Source organism: Mus caroli, chromosome 10 (genome assembly GCF_900094665.2).
Source record: "Mus caroli chromosome 10, CAROLI_EIJ_v1.1, whole genome shotgun sequence".
Lineage (NCBI taxonomy): Eukaryota > Metazoa > Chordata > Mammalia > Rodentia > Muridae > Mus > Mus caroli.
This window is the reverse complement of record NC_034579.1, coordinates 14,092,875-14,111,460: the sequence shown is the minus strand read 5'-3', so window position 1 is coordinate 14,111,460 and position 18,586 is coordinate 14,092,875. Positions and strand designations below refer to the sequence as shown.

Below are 18,586 nucleotides of genomic sequence, written 5' to 3'. Positions count from 1 at the left end.
TTCAGAAGAACTGAGGCCTGGTGGTGCGTGCCTGCATTCAGAAGAACTGAGGCCTGGTGGTGCGTGCCTGCATTCAGAAGAACTGAGGTCTGGTGGTGCGTGCCTGCATTCAGAAGAACTGAGGTCTGGTGGTGCGTGCCTGCATTCAGAAGAACTGAGGCCTGGTGGTACGTGCCTGCATTCAGAAGAACTGAGCCCTGGTGGTGCATGCCTGCATTCAGAAGAACTGAGGCCTGGTGGTGCGTGCCTGCATTTAGGGCACTTAGGTGGAGGTGCTATGAGGATCAGGAATTCAAGGTCAGCCTTAGGGAGCAGTTTTAAGGAGAATCTAGGATACTGGTGACTCTAGTCTTGAGGAAGCAAAACAAGCAAATTCTCAAACAAGGTTATGTTTGTCGTCCAGCCTTGTCCAAGAACAGCAGAGGATCTCCACTAAGAGTGTTATCTTTGAGTAGGGAGAGCAGCAGTCATAAGTGCAAGTTTATCCTCCCAACAGGAACACAAGGCTTTTGTTCTGTTGGTAGAGGGGCCTCTGGGATGCTGCCGGGATAACCAGGGCACTTTTTTTTTTTTTTAATTTTTATTTTGATGTCCTAATTTATAGGTAGACTACAAGATGGAGTATGGAGAGAAAAGGCCATAGTCACATGTGAAAATTGACAACCCTTGGAAGAGTGTGTGGAATGTTTTTATGGCGTTTTATCAGGAGTTGGAAAGGGGCTGGGTTTTATGAAGTGTTAGAGTCTTTATTTCTAGCATCTTAAATGTGAGATAAGTTACACAACAACAGAGCCGAGTCTAGGTCAAGTTCACTGTCAGGAGTGCTTAGATGCTTTAAGCTTGAGAGAAGCCCTGGAGGTCAAGGTCTCTAACCCCACCCACCTTTCAGGTAAGAAGAAGCTACAGGAAGCTAAAGACTCTATATTTCTACTTTTTAGTTTAATGTGTACCCCTGTGTATGCACACGAGTGTGTATGAGTGCAAATGTGGAGACCAGGGTGCTGGGTATCTTCTGTTGCCATCCATCTTTTTGGGGGGTGGGTTGGGCCGGGGCACGGCCTCTCACTGAAGCTGGAACTTGCTGTTTGGGATCCCCAGGGATCCGTCTGTTTCTGCTTCCCAGGGCTGGCAGGACAGATGGCTGGCAGGACAGACAGATGGGCATTTTTACCCACTGAACCATCTTCTAAGTCCCTAAGGCAGTGGTCCCCAACTTTCTAATGCTGTGACCCTTTAATACGGTTCCTCGTGCTGTGGTGACCCCCAACCATAGAATCGTCTCATTGCTACTTCTTAACTGTAATTTTGCTACTTTTATAAATCATAATGTAGAAAAATGTCAAATACACAAGATATATGATATTGACCCCTGTTGAGGGATCATGACCCACAGGTTGAGAACCACTGCTCTAAGGCAGGCTATTAAAAACATAAATCTTAGTTTAAGAGAGGTACCCCATTTATTAGGTACTTAATTCAATGTGCTTAAGGACCTTGTGATAGAATCCAAAGGCACAGAGCTTCCCCGTATTCATATGGGCAGAGAGAAAACCCTTTCAGGGTTTTCAGGGACTACAAGACCCGCCTCCAGGTGACCAAGTCTCATTTAATCCTCAGGAAGGAAGTGCCATCGACGACAATTCTCAGGACGTGAAGTCAAGTCCAGGCCAAAGCAACCTGAATGTGGAGGTCCTGGTTAAGCTGGTAAGTCACCTACTACCAGCTAGGATCTTGCCAGTGTTGCTGCTGACACGGAAGAGCTGGTAAGTCACCTACTACCAGCTAGGATCTTGCCAGTGTTGTTGCTGACATGGAAGAGCTGGTAAGTCACCTACTACCAGCTAGGATCTTGCCAGTGTTGTTGCTGACATGGAAGAGTCATTGTTTACCCTGGTTAGTTCTTTGTTTCCTTGAAAACATCCCTTAAAGAAAGGAACAACCTACCAACTATGTAAACGTATTAAAGGAAGATCCAGTTGGTAGATTTTTTTTTTCCTGGTAACTATGATGTGGACTCAAAAGAAGTTGATTTAAATGATGAAGATGGGGAGAAAACCGACATGGACATGACCCCACGATTTTCCATGACAGGTCATCATTTAAAGAAAGGACACATACTCACGAAGGTTTGCAGGTTTTTAAAAATATCTTCTCCCATGGGTCAATACTGACCACACCATCCCTTTCCTCCTCTCTGTCTACTCTCACTCCTCCATCCCCTCTCCCCCAGACCCACTCGTCCATTTCCCTTCAGAAAAGGGCAGGCCTTCCAGGGATATAGACCAAAGGCGGCATGCCAAGTTGCAATAAGACTAGGCCAGGATGTGGTGACAAAGGGCAGAGGGGCTGTTGGGGAAAAACTGGGCTCTGAGAAGTGTGACTGGTGGCTGGTGGGGAGTTTTACTTGTGGTACCATAGATGTTGGCCAGGAGATGAGGGGAGGGGATACTGTTGGGGGGAACCTGAGTGGGGTCTGATGAAGTGTTGCATGTCTGCGGGTGGGATCTGACCTGAGGTTCTGGATACTGCTGTGGCTTCTGGTAAAGCAGGGGGCTTCTATTTGAGTTGTGGGCCAGGATAGGTCTGCAGTTTTTAATTAGTGCACCCACTCATAGTCCAGCTCTGAAAGCTGACTGTAGTCAATCAATGTGATGTGCTCTGCTCTGAGTTGAAGCCTTCAGAGCAGGATGCTGAAAGGTACAACATGCAAGCACAATTTTGGCTTCATAGTTGTTTTCCTTCCTTTTCCTAAGACTCCAAAGTTGATGTTAGTATCCACAGTTTTACACATGAACACCTGAGTGAGAAAAACTAAGTGGCTTACCTAAGAAGAGAGAGAAGAAAGTGTGAGCTCTGCAGCCTTGAGCTCACACATAGAGATCTTTATAGCCCCATCATACCTAGGCTGGGTCCAGGGCTCGCTTTGACCTTAGGACCTGGTTTCTTATGCTCCAGACAAATGATCACTAGGAACCAGCCATCTTCCCTTAGGACAACCCCTTTTATGATTCTTGTCTCTTCCACCTCCTTAAACACCTTGTCCTTTGCTGAGGGCCCCAGTTATTAAATTTCTCATGAATCCCTGATGTTTCTGCAGGAGAGAAAGCTCCAGATGAACTCAGTAGAGAAACGAGCCCAAGTTGTGAGGGAGCTTGTGCAGAGCGAGAGACGGTATGTGCAGATGCTGCGAATTGTGCAGGACGTGTACGCCAAGCCCCTGAGGGCAGCACTCTCCTCAAACAGAGCCATTCTAAGTGCTGCCAATATCCACATCATTTTTTCTGACATTCTGCACATCTTAAACCTCAACAGGTAAGCCCTAAAGATGGCGTCTTTAAAAAAACAGTACTCCCCTAGATGAGGGAAGAGCAAACTTTGTTTCTAAAGCTCCACTATGGTCCATCAGCTCTCTATCTTCTTGGGGATCCCATCACCTGGAAGAGCAGAGAGGCTCCTTTGCATGTCCCCTGACAGCTACAGCCAGCAGATGGCTTCCAGTGTCACCCCAGCCCCAGGTTACAGTATGTGAAAGAAAAATAATCAATGCCTAAGCATTCAGTATGCAATAAACCACTCACATGAAAGTCCATGGGCAAGAGTCAATAATGTCTAATTGAATGGGCCAGGAGCAAAAGGACTCAATGGCTACTATGCTTTTCCATCATGGGTTTCCTACATCTGTTGAGAGTTTAAGAAAAACAACAGTATCTACCTATCGTGAGTGAGATCAGCCCAGTGCTGGTCACAGTCAATTTCCGCAGATCTGGAGAGAGAGTTTGTCACTTCCTGGGCCCAGCTGTGACTCAGTGAGAAGGCTGATGGAACACCTCTCAGTTTTCATGACCTAGAGTAGCTAAGAAGGTCACCTTGGATCTGTTTTGTATGTGGGCTGTATGTAAGTTATGGTTCTTGGCCTTGAAGCTTTTAAAGGTGCCATTCTCCTCAGAAGACTGTGAGAATGTACATGGCCCTGGCTCTCCTAGGGTTGGAAGCTGAATTAGGACCCAAGGAGTTAAGGTAAAAGATGGGATCCTGGACAGCCAACTTCTTCCCTCATTCTGCCCAGATCCCATCCTATCAAATGTACACTGTTCTGTGGTCAAGCTCTCAACTGGTCAAAAGAAAGCCCTACCACAAAAGACTAAGCAGAAAAGCCTACACTAATGAATTCATGGCTTAAGTTTGGGAGACTTTCAACAGGCTCCTATTTCAAGATACAAACTTCTCATATTGTAGAGAGTTTCTAGATAACCTACAAGACAGACTACAGGAATGGAGCCCAGCTCACTGTGTGGGAGAAATATTCATAAAGTTTGGAAGCCAGTTGAACATATATACCAATTTCTTCAACAATTATCCAGTTGTTCTGAAAACCATCGAGAAGGTAAGTGGTTGCGCTATTTCCACCTAGTCCTGTATAGCCCAAAGGACTGAGATAAGTGGGAAGGACTGCTTTCAGCTCTCCCCCATCCTCCTCCCACCCCCACCCCCCTAGACTTTGAGTTTCTTGAGAACAGGGACCTTGAAGTAGGGGCTAATACAGTGGTGGACACACAGCAGTGCTCAGGAACCGATAGTTGAGCTCCAGCTACCCACTGCCAAGTTTTCATGGACCCCAGCCAGGTGGGTCACAGTGTCATGTCATGTCACAGTGACAGGGCATTGAAAAAGTAAGCCGAAGCATGATTGTGAGCTCAGAATCCTCTCTGCCACTACAATACCAGGGCACACAAGCTCGGCTCGATGGACAACTTAAGACCCTTGACCTTGAGGACAAGAATTAGAGAAAACAGTATTCCCAGAAACAAACTGGTGGCAAACCCGCTACCTACTTCATTAGCAAAGTGAGAGCAGTCAGGTCCTCAGTACATTTAGCTGTGGCAGCTATTATTATTATCAACACCAAGAAATCTTCTTAAGCCCTTTAATTGTTCACAGGTATAAATGGCCTTGCTCTGAAATGTTCTTGGAGCATGAGATCAGCAAATCTTTGACTCAGACATTAGCAACATTGACATGTTTTAGACATGTACATACCGAGTAGTAGCACATGATTTTGAGTAGATACACCAGTGATGATACGGAGTACAATTGAAACGGATATTAAATAGAGTGGAACACTTTTGGAATGTCACTCTGAAAAACATGAATGACCGAAGCATTAAAGGTGACTATCAACAATAATCAAAGTCTTACAGAAATGACCCAGGGTTTATTGCATGGCAGGCACTGCCTGGGTAGGACTCTGTCCCACACTGTGAGCTTAGTCTTCTATCCATTTTCCAGATGAGAAAGTTAGGTAACCCCACAAGGTCATCTACTCGATTTATTCTAGCTCTAATCCAACCCCACCTTAATTATAAATCTCTTACTACTCCCCTCTATTGATTAAGTTAATGGATATGGTTAGATCTGTGGTATAATTAAAATATAAGAGTTAATATTTTAGAACACATGAATAGTATTGAAACAGATTAGACGGAGGGAGATGTTACCTCCTTACTTTGACTACTCTGTAGATGGCCCCTTGCTGCTGGTGGGACACAAGGCTTTATGACAGTGTCACAGAGCAAAGTTTGACAATGTAATTCTCACCTTTAGTGCAGAGAAATGACGCCCGCGTTTAGAGCGTTCTTGAAGAGGCATGATAAAACCATTGTTACCAAAATGCTGAGGTGAGTTCCCAGGGAGATCACAGATGGGCACTCAAGGCCCGGCCTTCTGTGGCCTACAGGTAGCAATGAGGGCACCCTTCTCTGTGCCCTATACAGTCTGCCGGAGCTGCTGATGTACCCGTCCCGGAGATTTGAAGAATATATTCACCTTCTCTATGCTCTGAGACTCCATACTCCGGCAGGACACGTGGACCGTGGAGACCTGACCACTGCAATTGATCAAGTCAAAAACTATAAAGGCTACATAGATCAGGTGGGTTATTGATACATATATGTACCCTTCAACATCCCTGTTTTTGTGGTGGTCTCACTGGAAGCCTGAGATGCCCTCTCTGCTGTGGTAGTCCTTACTTCAATCTTTCACCCTTTTAAAGATAAATCTATAGTCCTGCTCCACAAGTTTGATCATGAGGGGCATCTATTCCAAGCCAAACAATGTGAAGCAATGGTTTCAGATAACTGTACAGTCACAGTAACACACACATCCCCACCCCCCAGTTTTACACAGGTTTTTATGTGTCTCAGATTAACTTGAAGTTGATAGATAGCCACGGACCTCCTTGAATCTCTGACCCTCCTGTCTCCCTCATCTCCGGAGCGCTCAGGTTACAGTTACTCACCAGTTTTCCTGGGTAATACGGCACTCGGATTTGAACCGAGGGTTTTTGTGTACACTAGGCACACACTCTGTCAACTGAGTGACATCGTCAGCACCAAAGATGTCAAGGTCTTTCATAACTCAGTAAGTACAGCACTCATAATTATCCCATATATACTGTGCAGGCTGTATATGAACAGCACATCACACCCTAACAATGCTTTTCTTCTGAACAGCCTGGTTATTTGCCTTTATTAAAACACTGGTCTAGAAAATTGATATTTAGTAAAGTGCCGAGTCCTTTGCCAGGTGCCACAAGATATTAATAAAAATGTCATGATCTAGCTGGGCAGTGGTGGTGCATGCCTTTAATCCCAGCACTTGGGAGGTAGAGGCAGGTGGATTTCTGAGTTTGAGGTCAGCCTGGTCTACAAAGTGAGTTCCAGGACAGCCAGGGCTACACAGAGAAACCCTGTCTTGAAACAAAACAAAACAAAAACCAACCAAAAAAAAGTTATGATCTTTGCCTAATATAACTTTGTTTTCTAGATAAGGGAAAACTTGAAGATGAGAGAGCAGCTATCTGATGTACAGACCCTCATTTGTGGCTGCCCGGTATGTGTGCTGATGTTCTTGCTGCATCTCGCAATCACGAGTATAACCTTGCACTGGCAAAAATAGACATACAGATTCGGAGACAGCTAGGTTCTGTGGGATGCCCGTTACTGCCAAGACCTGCAGGCTTTCTCGTAACCTATCCCTGCTGTCTGCATTATTACAAAATGTACTGGGCTAGGCCCTAGCCCATGGTTGGGATTTTCCAAGGTTGCAGCTCCTTCTCTGTTGTCATGAGTCCCTTTGAGTTAAGCACTCAGTTACGTGTTCTACATGATCTCTGTCTGACCAATAAAGTCCTTGGTTCCGCACACTTGATTCAGCCTACTGAGAATGTCCACAGTGCTGGGAAGGCCTCTGTTAACTCTATATTTTGTGTATACTCCTCTGATTGCTTTTTTCTTTCTGACTCCTCTATTTCCTAAGGCTCTTACCATACATACCCTCCATTCTTTAAAGTTTCCTCTTGCTATCTGTTCTTTGAAAATATGCTATCTTCCATGAAATTTCCTTCCTTTCCTACCTCACTGGGTATGAGTACTACTAACCTTGAAAAATTAGGTCAGGAGTCTGTGGAGACACTCTCAGTGGGTGAGAGCTCTTGCTCCAAAAGCGTGAGAACTTGAGTTCACGTCTCCAGGACTCACATAAAAAGCCAGGCATGGCCACAGGCTGGCACTTATAACTCCAGTACTGTGAGGGATTCTAAGAATCTAAAGTCATTGCTAGGACTAGCTGGCTGCTAGCCTTGGCTCTCCAGTTCAACTGAAAGATCTTGTCTGAAGGGAATAACACAGAGCGGTGTTCCCTAGCCCCATGGACAGTCCTGTCATGTAGCCCTGCACCCATCTATTCAGACTGTGGGCCCCTCTATGTGTGAGCTTTGACTTGTTTCCTGGTGTCTGACAATCAGGAGAAGCTTCATATAGATGATGAATGAAAGTATTAATTGTTGGAGATACTTTTATTTGGTCCAGTGGGGAATTTTGTCATAATTTCTATCTTCATGTCTTGGTAAGGAAAGGGAAGTATGGGTATTTGGACTGCAAAAGTATGTCTCTTAGAACTCACTCAGAGAGTTGCATCTCTGCATCTCTGCATCTCTGCACACAGAGATGCACATCAGAAGGCATCCCTATGGCCAGAGCAATGCAGGGGCCTTCTTCCTAACCTTACTAGTTCTTTGGCTTCCTTTTTCCTCTCTTTTTAAACAGTTTATTTACTTTATGTGCATGTATGTCTGGGTGAGGGTGTTGGATGCCCTGGATCGGAAGTTACAGACCGTTGTGAGCTGCCATGTGAATACTGGGAATTGAACCTGGGTCCTCTAGAATAGCAGCCGGTTCTCTTAACCACTGAGCCATCTCTCCAGACTACTTCTTTTGTTTTCTTGACTGCTTTCTTATGGTTTTTTCTTGTCAATTGGGAAGGCTGTATTGTAAACTAGGAAAAGGCTGACTCTTCTACAGCTGCACTACGTTCTAGTCAACATCTCTATGTTCTAGGATGAAGAACAGTTCTGCACTAGTAGCATTTCAAATAATCATATATCCTATTGTTTATTTTATAGACTTTATCAGAAGCAAACAGATACCTGATTCGGACCCAAGATGTGGTTCAACTTCACTGCTGTGATGAGAAAATGGACTTCTCTTTAAGGTGAGCAGCTGTCATCCATACCAAAGCTGGGAGCACCTTGAAGGCAGTCAATGAACTGTCTTGTTCATTGCTCACCCTTGAGATTCATCACCATGTTTGACCTTGTGTGAAGTCAAGAGAACCTTTGTTCTGAATCATAGTTACACAAATATGCCTCTAGGTCAGTGGGTCTCAACCTGTAGGTCTAAACCCTACATAGGGGGTCACATACCATATATTTACATTATGATTCATAATAGTAACAAAATTAGTCTTGAAGTAGCCATGAAAAACTTTTCCAGTTTTTTTGGGGGGAGGGGGGTCACCACAATGTGAGGAACTGTACTAAAAGGTCACAGCATTAGGAAAATTGAGAACTATTGCTCTATATGACATATGGCACTTTATCATCCTGCTTGCATCCCAGGTGGCTCCTTGGTGGAATGAGAGAAAACAGTGTCTGCCAAGACCATAAACTTCAGAGTAGACTTCCTCAAGGCTGATCAGTTTCCTAATGAGATCAGATCCAAGTCTGTGGGAGCTCACACCAATATTCTGCCCCAAACAAGGGGGTCATTTTATTATCCTTAAGTAACTGTTCAAATTAGCACTGGAAATGACTTTACCATACCTATTTTGGATAATGCTCAGAGATGTGTAAGATGAGATAGAAAGATTCCAAGGTCCATGGATTAGTCTTCCTGTTGCTTTTTAAGAACAAGAACGGGCAAGTGTTTCTATAAAGGTTCAAGAAGCAAATATTTAGAATTGGTGGGTCCAACGAGGTCTGTGGTAATGACCTTTCCTGTTGTAGCAATTCCACTCTACTCAGGAACAATACTAATATAGAAACGAACAACCATGGCTAAGTGCCAATAAAACTGATTTACAAAACAAGTGGTGCACCATAGTTTTCTGGCTTTTGCTTTAGAAAATGACCAGTGTTTTCAGTATTGAGGGTAAAGACACATTACTCAACAAATAGCACCCGACTGGAAAGGTATCTTTTATTTCAATGATATTTTCAGCAAACATCTAAAGGCTCCAGGGCAGGGGGGTAGATGGGTCACCCCTTTCACCTCCGCACCCACCTTAGTAGCTCTAGAATGAGCATCAAAGGCCATGAGAAAACCCAAGTTTGATCCCCAGAACTGGCAGTGTAAGGAGAAATCCTCCCTGAGTTTTCCTCTGACCTCCACATGCTGTTGGCACACCCCTTCCTTCAAAGAAGCAAATCCACGAGAACAGAAAGTCAGATCCCAGCAAGAGTATCTTTTGCCTCGTTGACCTAGCACTTTGGTTTTCTGTTGTTTTGGTTTCGGTCGGCAGCAATGGATAAATGCTTCAGTGGCAGAAAGAAGCTGGCTTCTAACCCTACAATTCTAAGCATCCAGGCACTGTGGGAGACATGCTAGCTTGTCCAGGCTCAGGTTACTCAGTCTTTGTAGACCGCCTCTTGAGCAGTCTTTACTGCTTCCTGTAACTGCGGGCAGTGTCATGTGACTACTGGCAGTGCCATGTGACTACTGGCAGTGTGTTAATTTTGGCTTGAGAAGTTGTCAGAAGAAAACTTGCCTGGAACTTTACGTTGCTGAGTTTTTGTTTCTTTTAATATTTTCACTCCTCTCCCTCTCCCTCTCCCTCTCCCTCTCTCTCTTTTGGCTTGGTTGGTTTAAGTTGTTATTCTTGTTTCTCTAGATTTTTGTTGCTCTTTGGAGTTTAAAATGCGTTATGTGTAAATGTAGACTTACTCTGTTTTTGGCGCTTTCTAGACCTGTAGCTTGCTGTTGATAGTTGAAAAATTCAACTATTAAAAAAAAATGTACTCTATGTATGTGTCTCTCTGGGGTGTATGCATGTGAGTTTGGGTATTTGGGTGCCCTGGAGCGAGACTAATGGGCTGTGGTGTGGGTGCTGGGAACTGAACTCAGGTCTTCTGGAAGAACAGCCAACAACCACGGAGTCATCTCTCCAGCCTCTTAGCAATTTTTACTTTATTTTCCTGTTCTTTCTCTCTCTTCCTTATCTGGTATTCCTATGCCATGTATGTTTTGTTTGGCTTTTCACTTGCCCTTATGGTTTAGACACTCTCTTTTTTTCAAGACAGGGTTTCTCTGTATAGCCCTGGCTGTCCTGGAACTCACCTTGTCGAGACCAGGCTGGCCTCGAACTCAGAAATCCGCCTGCTTCTGCCTCCCAAGTGTTGGGATTAAAGGCATGCGCCACCACCGCCCGGCAGATTTTATTTTTCTTTTGCAGAGCTTTGTTGTTCTGTCCCGGCTGACACTCTCTTTTCTCTCCAACCTTAGTCTGTCTCTGTTTTTCAGCTGTCTGCTTTTTTTTTTTTTAAAGATTTATTTATTTAATATGAGTACATTGTAGCTGTCTTCAGACACACAAGAAGAGGGCATCAGATCTTATTACAGATGGTTGTGAGCCACCATGTGGTTGCTGGGAATTGAACTCAGGCCCTCTGTAAGAGCAGTCAGTGCTCTTAACCTCTGAGCCATCTCTCCAGCCCCCGTTTCTCAGCCGTCTTGGTTAGGGTTTCTATTGCTGCAACAAAGCACCATGACCAAAAGCCAAAGATGGCGCCACCCACAATGGGCTGGGCCCTCTGCTACTGATCATTAATTGAGAAAATGCCTCTCTGCTTAGGCTAGGCTTACTCTGCTCTTGTGAAAGTCTAACATTCCCGATGTCCTTGTTTGTCACCATGTCCAGCCTTAAAGACTGCCCCCCCCCGCCCCCCGCCCCCAGCTCACACACAAAGCAAACAAACAAGAAGCCAGCAGGGAGGTGGTGGCCCAGGCCTTTTTTTCGAGACAGGGTTTCTCTGTATAGCCCTGGCTGTCCTGAAATTCACTTTGTAGACCAGGCTGGCCTCGAACTCTGAAATCCGCCTGCCTCTGCCTCCCAAGTGTTGGGATTAAAGGCATTAAAGCATGGCATCCCAGCTTCTTCACATGGCAACTGCAAGCTGGAATTCTCAACTACCAGAACCTAATTTAGTGTTTGGATAAGAGAGGAGATTACATGAGTGTTTGAGGATAAAACTAAATTATTACTATTATTTTCCTTAGACAGGGTGTCTTAGTTAGGGTTTTATTGCAGTGAACAGGCACCATGACCAAGGCAATTCTTATAAAGGACATTCAATTGGGGCTGCTTACAGGTCAAAAGTTTCAGTTCATTATCATCAAGGTGGGAACAGAGCAGTGCCCAGGCAGAGGCGTTGTGAGTTCCACCTTGTGTTCTGAAGGCAGCTAGGAGAAGACTGGCTTCCAGGCAGCTAGGATGAGGGTCTTAAAGCCCACACCCACGGTGACACACCCACTCCAACAAGGCCACACTTCCCAATAGTGCCACTCCATGGGCCAAGCATATACAAACCATCACACAGAGTCTCATTGTGTAGCTCTGGCTATGTTCTTCCGGAACTATGTAAACCAGGCAAATTCACAGAAATCCACTTGCCTACACCTGACTGCTGGGACTAAAGGCATATTTTGAAAGAAAACATACCATGTTTGTTCTGTAACCCTGCCACTTTAAAGTAAATTAAACCCAAGAAATGTCATTCCCATTTCTATCCAACATTTTCATGTAGAACATATCTGCCCTGCTTGTATTTACACAGCGCTCTAAGACCTGATGGTTTACTTGATAAATTCAACTACAACCACTGGGTGAGCAGGGAGGGAAAGGTGGAGAGCTGTCTGAAGCCAGGCTGTAGTGTACATGCCATCTCGGTACTAGGAAGACCGAGGCAGGAAGGCTAGGGCCAGCATGGGTGATCAAGGCAGACCTTATCTCAAACACAGAAAACAAATCATAAAAGAAGCTTGCTCATAGTGATGGAATTAGTAGGTTCTGCTCTGGAATCGACAAGGCCTCACTGCACAGCAATATGGTAGCAGTAACTAAGCAAGTTAGTAAGTGGTGGCCCAGGGTGAGCAAAGGTTTGTGTTCTCAATGAAACAGTATCCTCTGGGACAGAGATGAAGACATGGTCATTTTAAGAACCAAGAAATTTGGCAGCCTTTGCTCTTCTGTGAACACAGACTACAGTTTTGGGTATGTTGGGCTTAGTTTTAAGATTCAGACTCACTGTATAACCTTGGTTAGCCGGGAACTCCCTAGGTAGACCATGATGTCCGAAACTCAGAACTACCTGACCTTGTCTCCCAAGTGCTGGGATTAAAGCATGAACCACCGCAAGATACATTAAGTTTTCGTTATTTACCTTGGAACTTCTGCATTACAATTTTCTCAGAAGTACCAATTTTTGTGCTATTTTTTGATATTTATTATTTATTTTTCTATCTACCTATTTGTTTATTTACCAGAGAAGATCTCACCTGCCAGGCTGGCCTCAAATTAGCACTGAAGCTGAGACTGCCTTAAACTCCTGATCTTCCTGCCTCTGCATCCTAAATGCTGAGATTACAGGTGTGAGTTACACACCTAGATCAGTTTGTTAATTTTTAAGCTTCATTTTTCCTTCTTTGTGATCTTGCTCACAGTTCAAAAGCAGAGCTCTGTAGTACTGGCAAACGGAAGTTGACCTTGACCAATAAAAGATGCTACCCAGTTCCCAGATCTCAAGGAAGGCCCTTCTACCTGCTAAAATGGATGCTTTCCTCTTGGCCTTCCCACAAAAGTCATACTGCCATTTAAGGGGATAACCACACATGGGGGAAAGGAATCTGGTTAGGAAGTGACTCTTATTCTAGGGACTGTAAAACCCTTGCGATGGAGCTCTCAGTACTAGTGCAGATTGCACTTGAGTCTGCTCACAGGAGAGTGGATTGCCTGCAACTGCCTGTTTACTCCACAGCGTGGATGCAGGGATTTGAGTGTGATGTGTTCATAGGCTAGCTAATGCAGCAACCAGCAGGGACAGAGTCCTCCTGCACCAGTTATGAGCTTACAATATAGCAGCTCTGCCCTGTTTTGCTGAGTTATTATTTGCAGACATACAAAGGCCTACCACATAATATTGGGGGAAAAACCCCCTCTCTCTTGAGTTGGTTCTCAGTGGGCATAAGACCTTTCCACCTTCACCACTGTGCACACTGCTAGGGGAAAGCTGAACACTCACTACTGAAGCAGGCAAGTTTCAAGGCATTGCTTCATAGTACCCTATAAGCTCATTTCCTGTTAGGAAACAATGATTGTTTTTTACATTTTAAAATGTAAACATTTTAAACATTTTTCCTAAACTTAAATATAGAAAAAATTAATGTTATGTGGCAAAACCTTTCCTCCTCCTCTGGGAAACATGGCATAACTCTTTACTCAGGGAAAGCGGCCTTTTCTCACCCCTCTGGCTTCCTTTCCCCTTCCTTCTGCCTAACCATTCTCAGAGTAACTCATCAACTTTTCTAAAGCTTGCCCCTCTCTCTCTCTCTCTCTCTCTCCTCCCTCCCTCCCTCCCGCCCTCCCTCCCCCCTTTCTTTCACAAACTGTGAGTAAATATGAGCAACCCACTCACATCAGCGAAAATCATAACGAAAGCCAAGGAAGTGCTTACATGCAAGAGCTGACTCCGGTGGTGGGTGGCCACTATGTTTCTATTTTCCTGCACACGCAAAGCAAAAGCCAAAGCACCAACAAAACTGATCAATTTTAGCAACTTCAATGAAAACAAAGAACTATTAACTTTTCGCGTGGTTAAGGCTATCAAGCTACCTCCCTTTCAGTTTCTCTCAAATGGAATTAGAAATTCGTTTCCAACTTGTAATTGTTTCCAACTTGTAAGTCCTTCCTTCCCCGGGTTTCTACTTAAGGATGCCTCCAGCCACACCAGTTCTGTGTCTCCCCATCTGTCGCCCCTAGGTGAAACAAAGCAAAACTGTATTGTTCTCAATACATCTCAATTGTCTTTCAAATACATCTGCACAAAATACCAAGCCTGACAAAAGTTATAAAAATATAGTCATGAAAAATGCATATATATGTGTGTGTGTATGTAAAGGAGGGAACATTCAATGTTCAAAAGAAGTCGGGCTTATTCTTTTATGTGTGCTTTGCCTGCATTATGTATACCATGTGTGTGCTTGGTGCCCACAGAGGTCAGAGGCATCGGGCCCCGTAGGATTGGATTACAGTGGCTGTTAACCACCATCTGGGTGCTTGGAATTGAACCCTGGTTCTCTATTACAGCAACAAGGGTTCTTGACCTGAGCCACCTTTCCAGCCTGCAATATTCATGTTTTGCACATTATTAAATACTTGTCTAATGAATGAGATCAAATAATTATATCAGGTATCTTGATGGCCTATATTATTGATCTGAGAGACACAAGATCACTTTACCAAGGATTCCATGAGCTACACAAAAGGTCTATAGTGGAATCAGGTCTTAATCATAGGCATGTTAATTTAAAGATGGTTAACTGTTTGACAAGGTGCCTAACCATAAAAATGATTGTCCTCTCCACTCTAACAGGCTCTATGAACAGATCCGAGACCTCAGCCTCTTCCTCTTCAATGATGTACTCCTTGTTAGCAGTCGGAGTATATCTCATACTCCATTTGAAAAGACTTCTAAAACAACCTACCAGTTCACTGCATCAGTGGCACTTCTCAGGCTGCTCATAGAAGACATTCCAGACTCCAAATGTACGTATTTTCTTTTACTCTCGTATAAGCTAACTTATACCAAACTCCGTAACTATAACAATATCTAGGAGAAAGGCCAGAGCAACTGGCCAGTTTGTAAATAATTACCAGTACTAGGATTTCATTAACTTGCCTCTGAAGAAACAAAAGTTGGCATTATCAGACACACACATCAGAGAACAGGAAAACAGCCTCTAGTCAGAGGTAGGCAAGGACCACATCATCCTGACGGGTTCTGTCAGACTATCTTAAACTTGTCTGAAAATGCTACAGGTTTAAGACACTATTTTAGGTATCTCTCCGTTCATCCATCCGGCCGTCCATCTATCCATCCACTCATCATTACTAGCAGTCCTGGAGATTGACTCTATAGCTTCATACACACTGAGCTACCGTCCCGAGCCTTTCATGTCTCATTTTCTATTCACTAGAATTAGGAAGGTATTCCACACTTGATTGTCCTCTTCTTCTTTAACCTGGCATCTAGTTAGTTCCTCTATGAAAGAGCCAGCATTTGATTTAGTAACTAAACATTCCTTTACAACCTCAACAGAATTATATCATAAAAGAACTCAGCTCATACCTGCTGGGCTTCCTTTTAACATTCCCTACTGTAACTTCTCTATTTCTCAAGCTTAACTGGACCTGCATCTCTTTCCTGGGTTAGGACAGGTAACTCAGAGGTAGCATTTCCCCTTGCACTGCCTCTGCCTGTGTGCAGAAAGGACCTCAGCTTAAGGCAGGAACAAGACCTTTGTTTTTGGCTCATGACTCTCACTCCTAGGATGGTGTAAATCTCATCTTCAACTATTGGGTATGGCTAGGACAGGAAACGTGTTGCTTTTCTTGTTTCTCTCGCACTGCGATTGTTAGCTGTGTTTACAAGGGCACTCAGCTAAGAGCAGAGTCGGCTGGCATTCATTCCCAGGCTGAACGCTCAGTCTCTCTACAGCCACCACTAAGATTGTTACTGATTCCACTTCTTTCTAGAGAACTGAAACCGGGCTTCACAGTATCTATCATCTGGCCTTTAAAATAACTGACAAATAATTATAAAGATTTTTTGTTTTGTTTTGAAGACAAGTTTCTAGACCAATTTTGTATTCATTTTGAATCCTTAATTGAAGTTTTTTTTTTTTATAAATTCTAAGTATAGCTAGTTAAGTTTGAATTTAAAACTTTTTTGATTGTCTGCAAAGATTAAACATTAGTGTAGCTCCAGTGGAATACTGGTATACTTTTTTGTTTGTTTGTTTGTTTGTTTTTTGGTTTTCTGAGACAGGGTTTCTCTGTATAGCCCTGGCTGTCCTGGAACTCACTCTGTAGACCAGGCTGGCCTCAAACTCAGAAATCCGCCGGCCTCTGCCTCCTGAGTGCTGGGATTAAAGGCGTGCACCACCACGCCCAGCTCACTGGTATACTTTTAATAGAAGAAAAAAAAATTAAATGTATCTTAAATGATTTCACAGACATCAAGAATGCATTTATTCTTCGAGGTTCAAAACGAGAATGGATCTGCGCTACCGAGGTGTCAGATGACAAATTCCTTTGGCTGTCAGTACTCCAGCATGCAATCAGAAGCAGTATGAAGTAAGACTAGGTTCAAAAAAAGGCAAGAGGGTCCCTGGAAAGTCAGAGATGTGGACTTTCTGCTTCAGAACATCAGTGAGAAGCACACAGATATAAACCCTGGATGATGAGGAGATGGAAGAGCTAGGACGGCTGTAAGGTTCCTTCCAACTTTTATAATGTATGATTAATCGATATATAAAATCAATGTATAAAAACAAGGAGTCTAAAATTTTGAACCACAGCTTTTGGTAACTACCACTCATGGGCATTACTTAAGACAATTTGACAGGATTAATAACAAGAAAAAAACATATCGCGTAGGTTTTTAAAGAAATGAGTAATAAGCAGAATAAAGTATTTCTTTCATGAGCATTTGAAATACTCGAATTTGAGATTCACTAATCAGCATTTTCATGAAACAATTACTGATTTTAAGGCTATGTCTATAAAGTACAAATGGCAGTTTTCTCAAGCACTTGTCAGGTAGATCCTTAATGTGAGTGTACTCTTTAAAAGGCATCAGAATATGCCATGTCACAGTATTAAAATGTTTTCTGGATTTTGTTTTTTACAATTGTTCTTAACCAAGGACCCAGATTCAATTCCCCAAACCCACATGACAGATTACAACCTGGAACTCCAGTCCCAGGAGAACTAACTGGTACTCTCTTTTCGCAAATGTAGTACAGAGATACATACAGGTAAAACACCACACATACAAATTAAAATAAATAATCTGTAAAAAAAAAAAAATCAATAGAAATCATTGCACTTCAGATTCAGGGCCCAGAAACTCCTGAAATGGAATGGACCTGAATGCCTCCTCCCTAAGAGCTAGCTTTCGCAGTACCAGAAAGTTCCACGCAAGCTTCCCAAGGAGGGAAGCAACCAACAGCACTGCCTAGCTATGATGTCTATGAAACACAGAAAGTGGCTTGGCACTCTAAGCCTAAGAATGCAGCAGCAGTAAACAACAGCCTCCTAATTACACTAAATACCATCTCAAACACACACACACACACACAAAACAACCCATGCCTGGTCCTGGAAACCCAGCCAGCTACTCCAGAGCTAGTGAAATCTTGGACCTTGGAGAAGAATCTACAACTCTACAACTCTCACTTCACTAAACCAGCATAACCCCTAACTATAGTCTGAGCATCTGTGCTTATATGTACAGCTAAGTGTGGTCCTTAGTCCTCAACAAAGAACTGTTTCTTTGCAACAGATGCACTCAGTGCTGAAAAACCCAACTCATCAAAGAGTGGAAGCCAATCCCATGGATTCATCTACAAAACAACCCCAGAACCTAAGGCTAAGGGAACATTTTGGGGATGGGGTTGTAACAGCCAAAAGATCTGGGTGTTTTCTGTGAGGCTCTGTCTCCAAGTAATGCCAGGAGCTACAGCTGTAAAGGCTCACCAACATGACTGCCTAAGTGTGAGCTGAGAGAGGACAGCTACAACAGAATTGCCAGTGAGTCCTACACAAAGAACGATACACAACCAGGGAGTCTGAGAGTGGGAGACACAGACTTCCCAGATAAGCACACCAACTGCTTATCCAGTGCCAAATGGCCAGCCCCGGAAACATGCACACAAGTGACATGTACAGAGTGCGCAGGCTGCATTTGTGTATTTAGGAATTTGACTATATATACACGTATATGTACATGTATATAACAATAATTAATGAAAAAGAGACCATGAGTTTGAAATAGAGCAAGGATGGGTGTATGGGAGGGTTTGAAAGAAGGAGAGGGAAGAGGGAAATGATATAATTGTATCATAATCTCAAAAACTAAAAGAAGTCCCTGGGCGTAGTAGTGTACGCCTTTAATCCCAGCCAGCACTCTGGAGGC

The 18,586-nt window shown here is 43.7% G+C and overlaps 1 protein-coding gene across 1 annotated transcript in view; it reads left to right on the top strand.

Annotated features, from left to right (window-relative positions):
* The window catches only part of Ect2l (epithelial cell transforming 2 like), a 68,870-nt gene extending 51,945 nt beyond the window's left edge, over positions 1-16,925 (top strand). Inside the window, exons 13-21 of the mRNA XM_021174522.2 lie at positions 1,618-1,704; positions 3,098-3,312; positions 4,237-4,384; positions 5,602-5,675; positions 5,772-5,928; positions 6,823-6,888; positions 8,459-8,547; positions 14,981-15,153; positions 16,623-16,925. Coding sequence (XP_021030181.1) covers positions 1,618-1,704; positions 3,098-3,312; positions 4,237-4,384; positions 5,602-5,675; positions 5,772-5,928; positions 6,823-6,888; positions 8,459-8,547; positions 14,981-15,153; positions 16,623-16,747 — 1,134 coding nt within the window. The 3' untranslated portion in view covers positions 16,748-16,925. The remainder of the gene's footprint in view (positions 1-1,617; positions 1,705-3,097; positions 3,313-4,236; positions 4,385-5,601; positions 5,676-5,771; positions 5,929-6,822; positions 6,889-8,458; positions 8,548-14,980; positions 15,154-16,622) is intronic.
* Positions 16,926-18,586: the final 1,661 nt, after the last annotated feature.